At 43.9% G+C, this 17483-nt stretch overlaps 3 protein-coding genes across 5 annotated transcripts in view; all 3 read left to right on the top strand.

Annotated features, from left to right (window-relative positions):
- Positions 1-6365, top strand: part of LOC113650073 (kelch-like protein 10) — a 6433-nt gene extending 68 nt beyond the window's left edge. The window contains exons 1-3 of one of the 3 annotated variants that reach the window (XM_027158121.2): positions 1-136; positions 5524-5571; positions 5686-6365. The exon at positions 1-136 is cut by the window's left edge and continues 67 nt beyond it. In XM_027158121.2, coding sequence (XP_027013922.1) covers positions 27-136; positions 5524-5571; positions 5686-6121 — 594 coding nt within the window. In that variant the 5' untranslated portion in view covers positions 1-26 and the 3' untranslated portion in view covers positions 6122-6365. Of the gene's footprint in view, positions 417-5523; positions 5572-5685 lie in introns of all 3 variants that reach the window. The other 2 variants (XR_007143545.1, XM_027158122.2) reach the window with 2 other exon arrangements.
- Positions 6366-8115: 1750 nt separating this feature from the next.
- Positions 8116-9883, top strand: LOC113650074 (kelch-like protein 10). Its single transcript, XM_027158123.2, has 2 exons — positions 8116-8320; positions 9280-9883. Exons 1-2 carry the CDS (start codon positions 8211-8213, stop codon positions 9713-9715), a joined length of 546 nt encoding a protein of 181 aa, XP_027013924.1. The 5' UTR covers positions 8116-8210; the 3' UTR covers positions 9716-9883.
- A 2948-nt stretch (positions 9884-12831) lies between these two features.
- On the top strand, positions 12832-14472 carry LOC113650049 (kelch-like protein 10). Its single transcript, XM_027158084.2, has 2 exons — positions 12832-13025; positions 13776-14472. Exons 1-2 carry the CDS (start codon positions 12916-12918, stop codon positions 14191-14193), a joined length of 528 nt encoding a protein of 175 aa, XP_027013885.2. The 5' UTR covers positions 12832-12915; the 3' UTR covers positions 14194-14472.
- The last annotated feature ends 3011 nt before the right edge of the window (positions 14473-17483 follow it).

The raw sequence follows: 17483 nt of genomic DNA, 5'->3' as shown, positions 1-17483 counted from the left end.
TACTGAAAAATACAACAAACACAAATATGAACTGCTATAAATACAACGGACGGGATTGTGACATCATCATAGCGGTCGAAGGCACTCATTTCCAGGCTCACAGATTAGTGCTGTTGGAATTGAGCCCTTATTTCAGGTGAGGCTTAAAAACCACAGCAGAGAAACATCTCAGAGGTGTGGTGTGGGGTTGAGAAGTATACGAATGAACCGTGAGTGAACAGTTTCATAGTTCCCTTTCGGAACTTGAGCTGCGTCGAAACGCTATGGGAACACCCTCTGCATGACCGCGCTCTGAACCACGTGTGTAATTTGACCAATAGGCGTTGGGACGTGACGTCATCGGCGGGTGACGTCGCGTAAACAGGAAGCTACAAATGGCTGCGAGATGGACAAGACGCTAGCTTCTGCTCGTTCAGGTAAGCGCTGTTTTCTGATACTGTGTTTTTCAGGCCGCGGGCTGCCTCCACACCATGGGTGTGTTGCAGGCATACCAGGCTGACCTGCTACATGATTTGGATGAGGGACTTAGCTCTGGGACGGCTGATTTTGAGGAGTTGCGTCGCACTGCCGACTTGGCTCTTCGGGCCACGGAGCACACGGCGCAGGCCGTTGGGCGGTCCATGGCGGCCCTGGTGGCCACAGAAAGGCATCTGTGGCTCACCTTGTCCGACCTCCCGGTCGACCTCTGTGCTACTGGACGCACCGGACTTGGCGATCTCGTGGGACTGTTCGGCGGCAGCCCCAGCTTGGTCCTTCCGGGCACCGCGAAGCCCAGAAACAGAGTGTGGCCACCCGATCTCTGCGGGAGGGGCCTAAGGGCTCAAGGCGACGCTCTAGGCCCAGGAAGGAGCAGGTTGACCTGAGGGTCACCCTCGCCTCCGACAAATGGGCAGTGGTGCGTAGATCCTGATGATCTACAGTTGGGGGGATGGGGCACACCTCACGTGACGGTGCCCATCCCTCCCCTGCACCACCGGGGTGCTAGGCCGTTGGCTCTGCCACAGGATGTGCTTCAGAGCATGGCCCCCCTCCAGCGGGCACCTCCCTCCACTTCCGCCCAAAGTCTCTGTCCAGATGGAGGAGGCCCGCCGCCTCTCAGGAGGTCTCAACGGCCGCAGTACGTCGCTCCGGCCGTTCGGGTCATGGAGGCCGGTCTGTCTGCCCTGCCACAAGATGTGCTTCAGGGCGCAGCTTCCCTCCAGCGGTTCACTCCCCACCTTTCCACCCGAAGGTTCATTGTGGCGGGGGAGAGGGTCCGCCGCCTCTCGCGAGGCGCCATCAGCTGCAGGGCTTTGGCCCCAGCTGCTCTGAGTGGGTCAGAGGCCAGCCCTGAGGGGCTGGTTCCCCTGAGGAACTTTCTGACAGCTTGGGAGGAGCTCCCAGGAGTCTCCCGGTTGGGTCCTGCGGACCATAGAGGACGGCTAAACAGTTCAGTTCGCGTCCTCTCCTCCCTGTTTCAATGGGATGTGTCCCACCCTGGTGGGACCCGAGCAGGCTCTGGTCCTGGAACAAGAAGTGCACACACTCCTGAGAAAAGGAGCCATCGAGGTGGTCCCCCCCTCGGTTCGAGAGTCAATGAATCAATCAATCAATCAAATTTTATTTATAGAGCACCTTACAACAGCCAAAAGGAGCACAAGGTGCTTTCCAGTAAAACAACAATAAAAAACAAAATAAATAAAATCAATAAGAACACAATGAAACATAAAATTGCAGTTGAAACCGGGTCTACGCGTTAAAAGCTTGTATGAATAAATATGTCTTCAACTGTGATTTAAAAACACTCAGCACAGTGATGGATCGTAAATGTGCTGGAAGTGCGTTCCACAGCTTTGGTCCCTTGATGGCAAATGACCGGCCTCCAAACTTCTCATAATTATATTTGGGAATGACCAGAGAGGTATGTCCAGAGGAGCGGAGAGATCTGGCTGGTTGGTAGACCTTTATTAATTCTGTGAGATAGGCTGGAGCCAGACCATTGATGGCCTTGAACACACAGAGAAGGACCTTATACTCCACCCTAAACTTCACCGGAAGCCAGTGAAGCGAGTGGAGGACAGGGGTGATTTGTGAGCGTTTGGAGGTGTTGGAGCGAAGACGTGCTGCCGCGTTTTGTACTATTTGGAGCCGATTGAGAATTGATTGATTAAGTCGAGTGTAGAGAGCATTACAGTAGTCAATCCGTGAGCTGATGAAGGCATGTATAGCTTTTTCAAGGTCAGCTTGAGACAAGAATGATTTTACCTTGCTGAGTAGTCTTAGCTGATAAAAGCTCGAATTCACTACTGTACTGATTTGCTTGTCAAAGTGCATACTCTTGTCAAAAATAACACCCAGGTTACGCACGGTAGGAGCAAACTGAGGTGTTAGAGAACCAAAAGTAAGAGAACTGCTGGATGAATCTGGGCTAAACAGGATGTACTCAGTCTTTTCTTCATTCAGATGAAGGAAGTTCTGGGAAAGCCACTGGTTGATATCCTGAAGGCAATTATGGAGCGGGTCCAATGCAGAACGATTACTCAGAGTCACAGGAAGATAGATCTGGAGGTCGTCAGCATAGAAATGAAATTGAACATTGTGATTGGAGATGAGTTGACCAAGTGGCAGCATGTAGAGTGAGAACGGAGTAGGACCAAGAATAGATCCTTGAGGCACACCAGATGATAGAGGAGCAACCGAGGAAGAATAGTCATTAAGCATTACTGAAAAGGTTCTGTTGGTGAGGTATGATGAGAACCAATTTAGCACCGCACCCTGCAGACCAACAACATGTTGGAGGCAAGAGATAAGGATGGCATGATCCACGGTGTCAAATGCAGCGGTTAGGTCCAGTAATACCAAAACCACAGAGCTTTTCCCATCCAGGGCTCTAAGAATGTCATTATGGACCCACAATAGCGCTGATTCAGTGCTATGTCTTGACCTGAAACGGACTGAAATGTATCACCAATGCCGTGCAGTTGAAGGTGAGACTGCAGCTGCTGAAATGACAGGTTAGATATAGGACTGAAGTTGGAGAATAAGGAGGGATCAAGGTTGGGTTTCTTGAGCAGTGGTCTCACAATAGCGTGTTTGAGAGCAGCGGGAACAGTACCCACCCTAAAACAGCTGTTTATTAAGGGGACAAGGATGGGACCTATGATGTCAACCATCTCCTTCAAAATGCTGGTAGGAACAGCGTCTAGGGGGCAGGTGGTAGGCTTCAACTCGTGGACAGCTTTTTTCAGGTCCGCCAGAGTAACTGCATCGAAGTTCTCTAGCACACATTGCGCTGCACGAGTGGACATGGCAACAGTGGGGACTTGTGTAATGGTTTGCCTAACAAACAAAACCTTGTCCAAAAAATGTTGCTTGAATGCGTTGCATATGTTTACAGATACGTCATTCAATGCGACAGACACCGGATTTATAACAGAATTGATAGTGCTGAATAAAATTCCAGGGCGGTGGCTATTGTTATTGATGAGAGCAGAAAGGTACTGTCCTTTAGCTTCCTTAAGTGCACTCTGATAGGTGGCAAGACTGTCTCTAAACATCTCCAGAGACACCTGCAACCTATCCTTCTTCCATTTTCGCTTAGCCTGTCTACACCGGCGCCTGAGGGCCCGAGTTGTATCATTGAGCCAGGGGTCCAATGTACCATTGGTCGACTTAACCTTGTAGGGCGCAACAGAGTCCATAATCCGGGAGCAGGTGGTATGGAAGGAGGCGAGGAAACGTTCCGGGCAAAGAGGCGATGCCAATTCAGCAGTAGAGGCGAGATCAGAAACAGAGAAAGCAGCAGCAAAGTCATCGACTATAGATGAGGTAATAATGCGACGGCGATGGGGGCAGTAGACGTTGGTGCAGGTGGAACCGCACAAATGTCAAACCGTATGAGAGAATGGTCAGAGATGGGAAAATCCATGACCTCACAGGTTGACACAATCACCCCACGAGAGATAATAAGGTCAAGAGTGTGACCTAATGACGGACGCCTCCCTCACGAGGTGGGGTGCGGTCATGAGTTGCCACTCCGCCCAAGGTCTGTGGAGCGGCCCACGTCTCTCGTGGCACATAAATTGCCTGGAGATGATGGCGGTGTTTTTGGGGTTAAAACACTTCCTCTCGGACCTGAGAGATCGCTATGTATTGGTCCGCACGGACAATACTGCGGTGGTCTCCTACATCAATTACCAAGGGGGCCTCCGATCTCGCCCTTTATACAAGTTAGCACGAGTGGTCCTCTTGTGGTCTCGGGACAGACTCCTCTCTTTGAGGGCCATTTATATCCTGGGACGGTTGAATGTCAGAGCAGATGCCCTGTCGAGGCAGGGGCCGAGGCCTGGGGAATGGCGTCTCCACCCCGAGGTGGTGGAGTTCATATGGCGGAGGTTCTACAGAGCCCAGGTGGATCTGTTGTGACCCGGGAATCCTCGCACTGTCCCCTCTGGTTCTCTCTCTCTCTCACCCAGCCCCGTTAGGTCTGGATGCCATGGTGCAGTCATGGCCGAGGCTACGCCTGTATGCCTTTCCTCCGATTGCACTGCTCCCTGGAGTTCTGGAGAGAGTCGCCGGGATGGAGTCCGTCTCCTCCTGGTAGCACCTCGATGGCCGGGCAAGCCATGGTTTGCGGATCTGGTGTCCCTACTTGAGGGCCCTCCGTGGGAAATTCCTCCCAGGAGGGATCTCCTCTCACAGGCGGGCGGGACCCTGGTGCACCCCCGCCCAGAGCTGTGGAGGCTGTGGCTGTGGCCCCTGAGGGGGCACAGTTCGTAGCGGCTGGTCTCTCTACCGAGGTACAAGAGACCCTTCTCCGCTCCAGAGCTTCCTCCATTTACAGCCCCCGAACAGAAGCGACAGAACCGACTGTATCCAGTCCAAGCACTGGTCACTTACCTCCACAGGACGAGTCCGTGGAGAGAATCGGTGCAGCTGCTCGTCTGCTTCGGCCCTAACAGTCCTACGTGCAGGTGCCGAGGCCCTCACTCTCTAAGCAGGGTCTGGTCAGTGTGGCGTGATTGGACACTCGTTCTCATAGCGTTTCGACGCAGCTCGAGTTCCGAAAGGGAACGTCTCTAGGTTACGACTGTAACCCTAGTTCCCTGAGGAACGAGACGCTGCATCTCCGTGCCACACTCCCTGCATCCCTGCGGCGCTTACCTTCTCTCACAGGAGCTAGCGTCTTGTCCATCTCGCAGCCATTTGTAGCTTCCTGTTTACACGACGTCACCTGCCGATGACGTCACGTCCCAACGACTATTGGTCAGATTACACACGTGGTTCAGAGCGTGGTCATGCAGAGGGTGTTCCCATAGCGTTTCGATGCAGCGTCTCGTTCCTCAGGGAACTAGGGTTACAGTCGTAACCTAGAGACGTTTCAGTTGTAGACATGACAGAAAATGAAATAAACATCATCAGTATGCTGCATTTTATGCTAAATTGTATTCATTCTGGTTTAAATATGCTTATGTGTTTTCTTATTGCTGTTATTGAGCTTAAATGCCTTTACACTATATGTCAGCAGTCTTCCCACACTTCCAGGTCGGCGGCCATCTTGGATTTTCACTTCCACGGCGGTGGCCATTTTAGGTGTTAGACACTGGACCAAAACTTGTGAACCAGAATTTGTGATAATACAGTATATACATATAGAGTATGGTTTTTTTTTTAAACTTGTGTTTTTTTGTCTCCTTGATATATCAGTGCTCTGTTCTCAAGGTGGAGCAGCCCGAACCAGATCATATACACCATCCATGGCGTGGCTCCATACATAATGGACTACATCATCCAGTACGCTTACACGAAGCGGATCAGAATCACGCAAAGAAACGTGAAGGATCTGTTGATGGCAGCCGATTATCTGTTAGTGAAAGACGTCGTTCGACTCTGCTGCAAGTTTCTGGAGAAGCAGCTCTGCCCACATAACTGCCTTGATATATGGAGGTTTGCCCGTATATACTCCTGGCACAAGCTGTGTGTTAAAGCAGCTATAATGGCGAAGATGAACCTGCCGTGCCGGATTGCTTGTTCTGTACCCAGATTGAATTTATGGCCACACTCCTCCCTGGACAGTGTGGGTGTCTGTTCTATAAGAAGGTGTCAAAACTGCTACACATGGCCTAACCGAGAGGAACAGTAACCAAGCCTGGAACTCTGCCACCAGACCATGCACACACACAAATACACACAAAAACACTTTTTTTTTTAATTAGTCCACATAATCAAAGCTTGATCATGTACAATCTCACAACAGCATATCATTCTCTCTTGCAGGGTTTCACTGAACACGACATAAAATACATGATACATGCTCAGGGGATAAAACCTGATTATATAAAATACAAATAAAAGTGTCAATCCGATTATGACTTCTTTACAATTCACATGCACTCTCTTCTGTCTTTCTTTACGTCTGTCTAGTTGTAAGTCGGTCTGAGTAGGTCAATCAGAGAACTCATCTCCAACTGGAGGAGTCCGGTCTCTGTCCGTGTCGTCTAGTTTCACGAGTTGTTTGGTTGTTAGATTAGACATTATAATGTTTTGCACACATTTGTTTTTGTTACCCATGTACACCATGTATAAGATGGTGTACATGAGATTGGACCATCATCTGTCTGCTTGGATATTGGACTACCTCACAGACGGACCACAGTATGTGAGGACTCGTGACTCTGAGTCTAATGTGGTTGTCTGCAACACTGGAGCCCCTCAGGGAACGGTTCCGACCCCGTTCCTCTTCACCGTCTACTCTGCAGACTTCATGCTCGGCTCAGCAACCTGTCACCTACAGAAGTTCTCTGATGACTCTGCCATCACGGATGATGATGATAGGGAGTACAGAGGACTGATCCAGATCTTTGTGGACTGGTGCCAATGAAGCTGCCTCCAGTTAAATGCGGGGAAAACCAAAGAACTGGTGGTGGATTTCCGTAGACACAAACAAACTTCATTACCACCAGTGAACATTCAGGGAAAGGACATTGTGAGAGAGGACTCTTACAAATACCTGGGTATTCATCTGAACAGCAAACTGGACTGGACAGACAATACTGATTCAATCTATAGGAAAGGGCAGAGCAGACTCTTTCTGCTGAGGAGACTAAGGTCTTTTGGAGTGTAGGGAGAGCTACTGAAGACCTTTTTTGACTCTGGTAGTGGCCTTAGCCATATTCTATGGTGCAGCGGCATCTCTACTGCAGAAAGGAAGCGACAGGACAAGATTATCAGGAAGGCCAGCTCAGTCCTGGGGATTCCTCTGGACACTGTACAGAAGGTAGGAGAAAGGAGGATGGTAGCAAAACTATCATCATTGCTAGAGAACGACTCTCACCCCCTGTATGAAACGGTTTCAGCTCTGAGCAGCTCCTTCAGTGACAGACTGTTACATCCTAAGTGTCTGAAGCGATACAGACGCTCTTTTCTCCCTACTGCTATTAGACTTTACAATCACAGCTGCTCCCGGTGAACCAGTCACCATAATACACACCATTATTACTGTTCAACTGCAATAATAAACAATAACAAAGTATTTTAAACATGTGCAATAACAGAATGTTTTTGAAAAACCTGCAATATTACCTGTGTGCAATATGTCTGTCCATGTAGCTACTAATTGTGGTCTCTTTTTATACATTGTGTTGTGTATATACTGTATATTATATTATATTATATTATATTATGTCTCTATTCTTTTATATATTTGCATTTCTTTCTCTTTGCTGCTGTAACAAAGAAATATCCCCATTGTGGGACGAATAAAGGTATATTTTATCTTTTCTTATCTTATCTTATCTTATCTTATCTTATCTTATCTTATCTTATCTTATCGTATCTTAGCTTATCGTATCGTATCGTTTTGTATCGCATCTCATCTCATCGTATCGTATCATATAGTTACAGTGCAGTGATCATGTTCATGGCTGATCATATTTTATTTACGAAATAAATGGTAAGGACTCTGTTTGTGACAACGTCTGTACAGTATGAAATAAAAATCAAATAAATAGGCTAGAAATCCAACATAATTACTGTTTATTAACACTGAGCTCTTATCAAACCTTAAATGTATCATTCAAATTTGGTTCCTTAAGAATTTATACAGAACACCGTACATTCTTGTTCTTAATTCATCACTGTGTTCTAGAATCTCTAAAGAATTTTACAGCTTCATCAGAATAACAGAATATTACCAAGACAACTTTTACTGAAAAATACAAAAAAAAACAAATATGAAATTCTACAAACGCAACGGACGGGATTGGGACATCATCATAGCGGTCGAAGGCACTCATTTCCAGGCTCACAGATTAGTGCTGCTGGAATTGAGCCCTTATTTCAGGTGAGGCTTAAAAACCACAGCAGAGAAACATCTCAGAGGTGTGGTGTGGGGTTGAAAAGTATACTACTGAACCGTGAGTGAACAGTTTCATAGTTTTAGTTGTAGACATGACAGAAAATGAAATAAACATCATCAGTATGCTGCATTTTATGCTAAATTGTATTCATTCTGGTTTTACCTATGTTTACTTATCCATAATAGTGTTTTCTTATCGCTGATATTGAGCTTAAATTTCTTTACACTATATGTCAGCACTCTTCCCACACTTCCTGGTTTGCTGTGCTACTTCTATTTCGGTAACCATCTTGGATTTTTACTTCCAGGGCGGCAGTTATTTTAGGTATTTCACACAGTTCCTTGCGAGATGGTCTTCTCAGTTTGGCCTGTGCACTGTGATTTCATCCCACCTTGTTCCTGTTCTGCCCTTCCTGGTTTGACTCTGTTCTGGTTTCTCTTTTTTTTTTTGCCTTCCCTGTATTACCCTGCTTGCCTGTGTACTGGATTATTGAACTGTCTTTCACTGTGTTTTTTCCTGCCCTGTATTCTTTGCCTGCCTGTGTACCGGATTACAGACTGGTCATTACGCTGAATGTTTGCCTGCCTTGCCTGATTATTTTGTCAAGCTCATTAAAGACTTTTATTATTTTATTATTTACATCAAAATATGTTTCTTTTATTATCTTATTCAACTTCCTGGACTGGTCAGTGGACACAGACTTGTCACTTTTGTCTATCACTCTCTTAATTCTGAACTTTTTACATTTTTTATCTGCAATAATGTGGAACATCCATTTAGCCAAATCCACATGGTGTGATGTAAAATTGTGACCCAACAAAAGCCAAAAGGCAACTGATGGACCCAAAAGCCTAAACTTTCCTTTGTGATGATATATACCTATATTTTTGTATTTTTTTTTTGTATATTAAACTCGTGTTTTTTTGCCTTCTTGATATTTCAGTGCTCTATTCACAAGGTGGAGCAGCCCGAACCAAATCATATACACCATCCCTGGTGTGGCTCCACACATAATGGACTACATCATCCAGTACGCTTACACGAAGTGGGTCAGAATCACACGAAAAAATGTGAAGGATCTGGCGATGGCAGCCGATTATCTGTTAGTGAATGACGTCGTTCGACTCTGCTGCAAGTTTATGGAGAAGCAGCTCTCTCCAGTGAACTGCATTGAAATACGAAGGTTTGCCCGTACGTACCACTGGTCCTTGCTGTTTCATAAAGCATCTGTACTGGCGGAGAAAACTTTCCCGAGCTGCATCGATGCTTTTGTACACAGAGAATATTTCCGGACACATACCACCTTGGCTGGTGTGGCTTACCGTACTAGAGGAAGATGTCAAAAACCGTACACACGGCCCCACTGTGAGAAACAGTAACCAAGCCTGGAGCTCCACCAGACCATGCACACATACAAATACACACAAAAACATTAACACACACACCTTTTTCTTTCTGCATCAATTTCTTTTTTACTGTAAAAGCTTGTGGTGATATTTGGTGCAACTTTGGAGTTTTTAGAGATAAAGTGCTGATGTGACACCTGATCCATGCTTTCTGTCATTTTTCACACACACATGCACGCACACCCACCCACCCACACACACGCACACCCAGACACCCACCAGCCCACACACACACGCACATCCACCCACCCACTCACATAACCACCCACCCACCCACCCACCCACACACACACACACACACACACACTGCAGGGTTTCACTGAACATGACATAAAATACATGATACATGCTCAGGGGATAAAACCTGATCATATAAAATACAAATAAAAGTTTATAAAATAAAAATCTGATTATAACTTCTTTACAATTCACATGTGCTCTCTTCTGTCTTTCTTTACATCTGTCTAGTTGTAAGTCGGTCTGAGTAGGTCAATCAGAGAACTCATCTCCAACTGGAGGAGTCCGGTCTCTGTCCGTGTCAAACACAGTAGGATAAATACTGCACTTATCTTTGATATATAGCGATTCCATTGTCCGAACAGTTTATAACACAGTCCCCAAATATAGTCTGTGTTCATCCTGTGGGTGAATCTTTCTTTTGTACATCGCTCAGAATAAGGATGTCTGCCAAATGACATCAATGTTTATGTAAATACACACATACTGTAGCATGATTCATTTATTGAATCATGGCAGTATAGTTAGCAAATGGCCAGAATCTATTTTTCACACAAATGTCTGTTATAGGGTCACTCATAGACTTCCTAAGTCTTCTGTGCATTGGATCTTTTCAAGCCAAAATAATAACAGGATTATAAAGAAAAATAGTATGTTGGCTTTTTCAAGCCAACAAAATTAATGTTTATTAACACTGAGCTCTTAAAGTCAAACCTTAAAGTCATGGCCTAATGGTTAGAGTCTGACTCGTAACCCTAAGGTTGTGGGTTCGAGTCTCGGGCCGGCCACGACAGAGGTGCCTTTGAGCAAGGCACCAAACGACCCCCCCCCAACTGCTCTTCGGGCACCCACCTCTGTGAAGTTGGCACCCCATAAAAAGAAATAATCACCAAAAATATGCCATTCGTTTGTGCTGATTTGTGCCGCAAAAACGAACGTTTGTGCTGGTTAGGTGTTTGAGATATTAAACATTATTTTTTTGACCGTGTGACGTCACTTTCCACCAGAGGTGGGTAGAGTAACCAAAAATTGTACTCAAGTAAAAGTACTGTTACTTCAGAATAATATGACTCAAGTAAAAGTAAAAAGTAGACATCCAAATAATTATTGAATAAGAGTAAAAAAAGTACCTGGTGAAAAAACTACTCAAGTACTGAGTAACTGTCGAGTAACGTCTGATTTATTTTTTAACACAAGACAACAATCAGACAGACAAAAATAAAAAATAATCTTTAGGCAAATTATATGGCTCTACCAATCAATAAAATAAATTAAAATCAATTAATTACAAAATAGCTTAAATTAAAATAATTCAGCTAAATTCAAGTACTTAAAATACGCACAAGTAACACAAATTTCCAAACCTTTATACTTTTTTTTTTTTTACCAGGCAGAACTACAACGAGGCAGCCCATAAATTCTCATAAACTCTGTGTGTGTGTGTGTGTGTGTCTCCAGTGACACAACAACAGAAGGAAACACACACATTTCATACCAGGCATGCTGAACAGAAAACTGCACACCGGTCAACGTAAAATGTGTGTGGTAGAGTCACGTGGTAGAGCCTTAGCGGAAGTTTCTCTCTCTGTCAAAAAACCCCCAAAACATTAAAATTAATGCTTAGAATACCAAAGAGGTAAAAAGAAAAGTAACGAGCTCATTGTAGCCTAATGTAGCGGAGTAAGAGGACAGTTTCTTCTTCACAAATCTACTCAAGTAAAAGTAAAAAGTATAGTGATTTAAAACTACTCCGATCATTTTTTCAAAAACTTACTCAAGTAAATGTAACGGAGTAAATGTAACTCGTTACTACCCACCTCTGCTTTCCACCCCACATCGCCCAAATCGCTCAAAACCGGCTTAGTTCGTTTGTGCCCATTTGTGCCGTTAAAACAAACACTGTATCGTTTTCCTTCCTGAGATATAACCAAAATATTTTCGGGAACTGTGACGTCACTCTCTACCTCAGTTTGTCTAAATCACACAAAACTGGTGTCATTCGTTTGTGCTCGATTTGTGCCGGTTTGTGCCGTTGAAATGAACGTCAAGTATATTTCCCTTCCTTAGAAATAAAAACAAGGGGGGCACGGTGGCTTAGTGGTTAGCACGTTCGGCCTCACACCTCCGGGTTGGGGTTGGGGTGGGGGTGGGGGTGGGGTGTTTGCATGTTCAAAGACATGCATGGTAGGTTGATTGGCATCTCTGGAAAATTGTCTGTAGTGTGTGAGTGAATGAGAGTGTGTGTGTGTGCCCTGTGATGGGTTGGCACTCCGTTCAGGGTGTATCCTGCCTCGATGACCGATGACACCTGAGATAGGCACAGGCTCCCCGTGACCCGAGTAGTTCGGATAAGCGGTAGAAAATGAGTGAGAGAGAAATAAAAACAATTTGGAGCTGTGACGTCACTCTCCACCCCGTGCTGTCCAAATCTCTCCAAACCGGTGGCGTTCGTTTGTGCTCGATTTGTGCCCATTTGTGTGGTAGGAAAAACATTTAAAAACTAACTTATTCACTTCTGGAGAAATTATAAATTCACTTAACGTAAATTTGGTTATTTACTTCTTTTTATGGGGTGCCAACTGGTGGGCGCCCGGGGAGCATAAATGGCTGCCCACTGCTCCAGGTGTGTGTTCACGGTGTGTGTGTGTGTGTGTGTGTGTGTGTGTGTGTGTGTGTGTGTGTGTGTGTGCACACTTTGGATGGGTTAAAAGCAGAGAACAAATCCTGAGTATGGGTCACCTTCACTTCCCTTCCCTTCCCTTCACTTCACTTCACTTCACTTAAAGAATCTTTCAAATTTGGTTCCTTAATTTATATGGAACGCAGTACATTCTTGTTCTCCTTAATAAATCACTGTTCTAGAATCTTTACAGCTTCATCAGAATAACAGAACATTACCCAGAAGACTTTTACTGAGAAATACAACAAACGCAAATATGAAATACTACAAACGCAACGGACGGGATTGGGACATCATCATAGCGGTCGAAGGCACTCATTTCCAGGCTCACAGATTAGTGCTGCTGGAATTGAGCCCTTATTTCAGGTGAGGCTTAAAAACCACAGCAGAGAAACATCTCAGAGGTGTGGTGTGGGGTTGAGAAGTATACGACTGAACCGTGAGTGAACAGTTTCATAGTTTCAGTTGTAGACATGACAGAAAATGAAATAAACATCATCAGTATGCTGCATTTTATGCTTGTGTCCATTCTGGTTGACCTATGTTTACCAGAGATCGGGGACTCGAGTCATATGACTTGACTCGAGTCAGACTTAAGTCGCAAATTTGAGACTTGAGACTTGCTTGACAAATATTAAAAAAGACTCGACTTGACTTTGACTTGACATTCATGACTTGAGACTTACTTGTGACTTGCACATGTGACTTACTCCCACCTCTGGTGTTTACTTACCCATAATACCGTTTTCTTATTGCTGATATTGAGCTTAAATTTCTTGACACTATATCAGGAGAATATATTTCTTTAATTATCTTATGCGACTTCCTGGACTGGTCAGTAGACACAGACTTGACACTTTTGTTTGTAACTCTCTGAATTCTGAACTTTTTAATTTATTTAACTGCAATAATGTGGAACATCAATTTAGCCAAATCCCATTTAACTCTGATGCTCACTCCGCATTATGTAATGTTGTAAAATGGCACCCCAACAAAGTCAAAAGGCAACTGATGGACCTGAAAACCTAAATTTCCTTTGTGATAATACAGTATATACTTATAGGGTATGTTTTTTTTTTTAACTCGTGTTTTTTTTTTGTCTCCTTGATATATCAGCACTCTGTTCTCAAGGTGGAGCAGCCCGAACCAGATCATATACACCATCCATGGCGTGGCTCCATACATAATGAACTACATCATCCGGTACGCTTACACGAAGCGGATCAGAATCACGCACAGAAACGTGAAGGATCTGGCGGCTGCAGCCGATTATCTGTTGGTGAGTGACGTCGTTCAACTCTGCTGCAAGTTTCTGGAGAAGATGTTCTGCCCACATAACTGCCTTGATATATGGGGTTTTGCCCATATATACTCCTGGCACAATCTGTGTTTTAAAGCAGCTATAATAGCGGCGATTTTCCTGCGATATAACTATGCTATTTCTGTACCCAAATCAAATTTCTGGCCACACTCCTCCTTGGGCGGTGTGGGCGTCTGCACTAAAAGAAGGTCTCAAAATCCGTACACAGCCTGACTGAGAAGAACAGTAACCAAGCCTGGAACTTTGCCTCCAGACCATGCACACATACACAAATACACACAAAAACACTAACACACACTTTTTTTTTTTGCGTCCTTTATATTTTTTTACTGTAAAAGGTTGTGGTTTTATTTGGTGTAAGTTTGGGGTTTTTAGAGACAAAGAGCTGAAGTGACACCTGATCCATGCTTTTTGTAATCTCTCTCTCTCTCTCTCTCTCTCTCTCTCTCTCTCTCTCTCTCTCTCTCTCTCTCTCTCTCTCTCTCTCTCTCTCTCTCTCTCTCTCTCTCTCTCTCTCTCTCTCTCTCTCTCTCTCTCTCTCTCTCTATTTGAGTAATCTATAAATAAACCTTCAGTTTTATTTCACTTGACCTGCCGTGTGTACTTATTAAAGCGTATTAAATAAAGTGGTATGAGAAGGTCATACAGTATTAACTGTACATTTCCTACTAAGTAGATTTATGCTAATAATCTCAAAATTAATGATGAATACTGTTTATCATTTCAGGTGGGCTTTTACCTGGTAGCTGTGAATTTTATATGGTGGTTAAAACATTTAAACCAGTTAAATATCGAATATATTTATATATTTAGAAATCCAGAAACTTGAATCGCGTTCATTAGAGTTTCACCCTTTCTTGTTATTTTCAGGAGCTGATCAGCAGAAGATTTGTGTGTATAATTGAATAAGTTTTATATTGAGATCTTTTATGCATTATGATATATGTTTACATTAGCATTGTTAGCCAGATTGCATTTCTCTCACATTAGTCTTAGCTCACATTTTGTTACCGATGAGTGATTTGTGATTTCATATCATTCTCATTTTTATGTCCCTGTTTGTTAATTAACCCTAAATGGTTAATTACATTTTAATTTAATTAAATATCAGTGGTGGAAATCACGATCATCCACTATTACGGTTGTTATAGTTCAAATTAATTGTTAAAATTGTGGTCGCCTGTGAGTAAATTCCCCACTAGGGGGAATTGTTGCATATCGAGAGCCACTGAAATCGAATCTTGTTTTTTAACTGGCTAAAAATTCCATTTACTTCTTAAATAACAAGGAAACACTCAAAATCTTTTACATTTTATTAAATCACTATCCTATTAAGAAAAAGAAAAAAAGAAAACAAATTGACAGAGGTCAAAGCGGTCTGTGTGTGTGTGTGTGTGTGTGTGTGTGTGTGTGTGTGTGTGTGTGTGTGTGAATAATGAACCTGGATGTTTATTTTAACTACGCTGTCAGTGCGTTTAGGATTTTATGCTTGGCTAAATGTACATCCTCACACACACACACACACACACACACACACACACACACACACACACACACACACACACACACACACACACACACACACACACACACACACACAAAGTACCACCCACTACAGTAAGCAGGCACCTGCATCACCCACACCTGTGTGTTTGTGTGGTAATGAAGCGGCACAAGGCGCCATGCAAAATCACTCGCTCCCCTCCATCTCCCAGTCTTCCCTCGCTTTCCTCCATTTACCTCTTTCTCCTTTCCTTCTCTCTCTCTCTCTCTCTCTCTCTCTCTCTCTCTCTCTCCAACATTTCCCACTCATTTCTCTCTCTCCTCTGTGTCTCAGTCATCCCACTTTTTGTCCTCCATCTCCGACTCTTTCTCCTCCATCTTCTCAGTCATCCCTCTGTCACCTCCATCGCCAGCCGGTGTCTCTCCTCCGTCTCCTTCTCTCTCTCTCTCTCTCTCTCTCTCTCTCTCTCTCTCTCGCTCGCTCTCTGTCTCCTACTACCACAATGATAGATATCATATCTTTACTTGAGCTGTTTCTCTTTTCCACAATATTACTGAAAAGTTCCCTTTAACGTATAATCTTTTCCACAATTCCAGCAGACTTGAACTTATTTAATATAACTTAATATTATCGAGGTTTAACCTTAACATGACTTGATCGAATTTAGCTAACTCTTCACAATGCTAGCACAATGTTTTCTTAGCTTGCATCCTTTTCTTTTGCAGTAGTTCTGGCTTAATTGGTAACAAGAGGGCACAATTCATCATTCCCTAGTCTCTATTTTCTCTACACCTGCTTAACTTTCAGAATCTAATAGGAAACTAGAGAAATCCTCCTCGGCTCGGAGTTCCGCAGAGTTTAGCAAGTGAAGTAAAATCACAATGGCTGCTCACAGTATTTGCATTCGAATCAACACACAGATCCTGTATATCCACTTGTTAAATTTGTGACATCGCTGTTTCGCAGGAGACACAAACACTCATTGATTTTCACAGCTAGCCTGTCTAGCGTCACAGAAGACGAACATGGAGGCAGCCATTTTACCCACTTTGCAGCTCTAATGCATGGAGATAAATTCTGAGCTCCAATTTTCTACATCTACAGTAGGATCAGTCGATTGCAGCATTTTGTGTTGCACAATTGTGTGCGTGTGTGTGTGTGTGTGTGTGTGTGTGTGTGTAACAGTGTGTTGAGTGCAGCGTTATTATTGGCAGTGTGTTAATAAGGTGTTAATCCTCTCGTTACCTGTTGTGACCTGTTGATTGTGGAACAGAGCGGTGCTGAGCTCTTAATTACACGCTACCTGGAGCTGCACTTCTCCAGCCTTGTCATCATCCATTCAACCTGCTTACAAAGGGAATATTCTCTCTCTCTCTCTCTCTCTCTCTCTCTCTCTCTCTCTCTCTCTCTCTCTCTCTCTCTCTCTCTCTCTCTCTCTCTCTCTCTCTCTCTCTCTCCTGTAGAGATTACATCTTACCTCCTAAACATCTTTTTTTTACTGTTAATATCTCTCTATTTCAGTTTGTCTTTATTCCTCTATCCCCTTCTCTGTCTCTCTTCCTCTGAGCCTCTATATATGTTATTATAAGTGTTATTATCTTCTTTCGTCCTATTCTCTCTCTTATTATTTTTGACTTTTTTCATGATCTTTTTTCTTCATGTTTATTTATCAGTCATTATGTCTCTCTATCCTTCTATCATTTTGTCTGTTTCTTTGTCTTCCTGTTTGTCTTTCTGTGTCTCTCTTACAGAAAAAGTGGAACTGACAGAGAAAGTGGGAAATACAGAAAGTAACAAAGACAGGGAGTGAGAGAGGGGGGGGTAAAAGGAAAGAATGAGAGAAATACATAGAGAAAAACATGAGAAAATATAAAGGAGAGAGCGAAAGAGGGAAAGGCAGACAGACAGACAGACAGACAGACAGACAGACATATAGACAGATAGATAGATAGATAGATAGATAGATAGATAGATAGATAGATAGAGTGAGCAAAACAGT

Source organism: Tachysurus fulvidraco, chromosome 7 (assembly GCF_022655615.1).
Source record: "Tachysurus fulvidraco isolate hzauxx_2018 chromosome 7, HZAU_PFXX_2.0, whole genome shotgun sequence".
NCBI classification, from domain to species: domain Eukaryota; kingdom Metazoa; phylum Chordata; class Actinopteri; order Siluriformes; family Bagridae; genus Tachysurus; species Tachysurus fulvidraco.
Note: the sequence above shows the minus strand (reverse complement) of the source record. Positions and strands in the feature narration are given on the sequence as shown.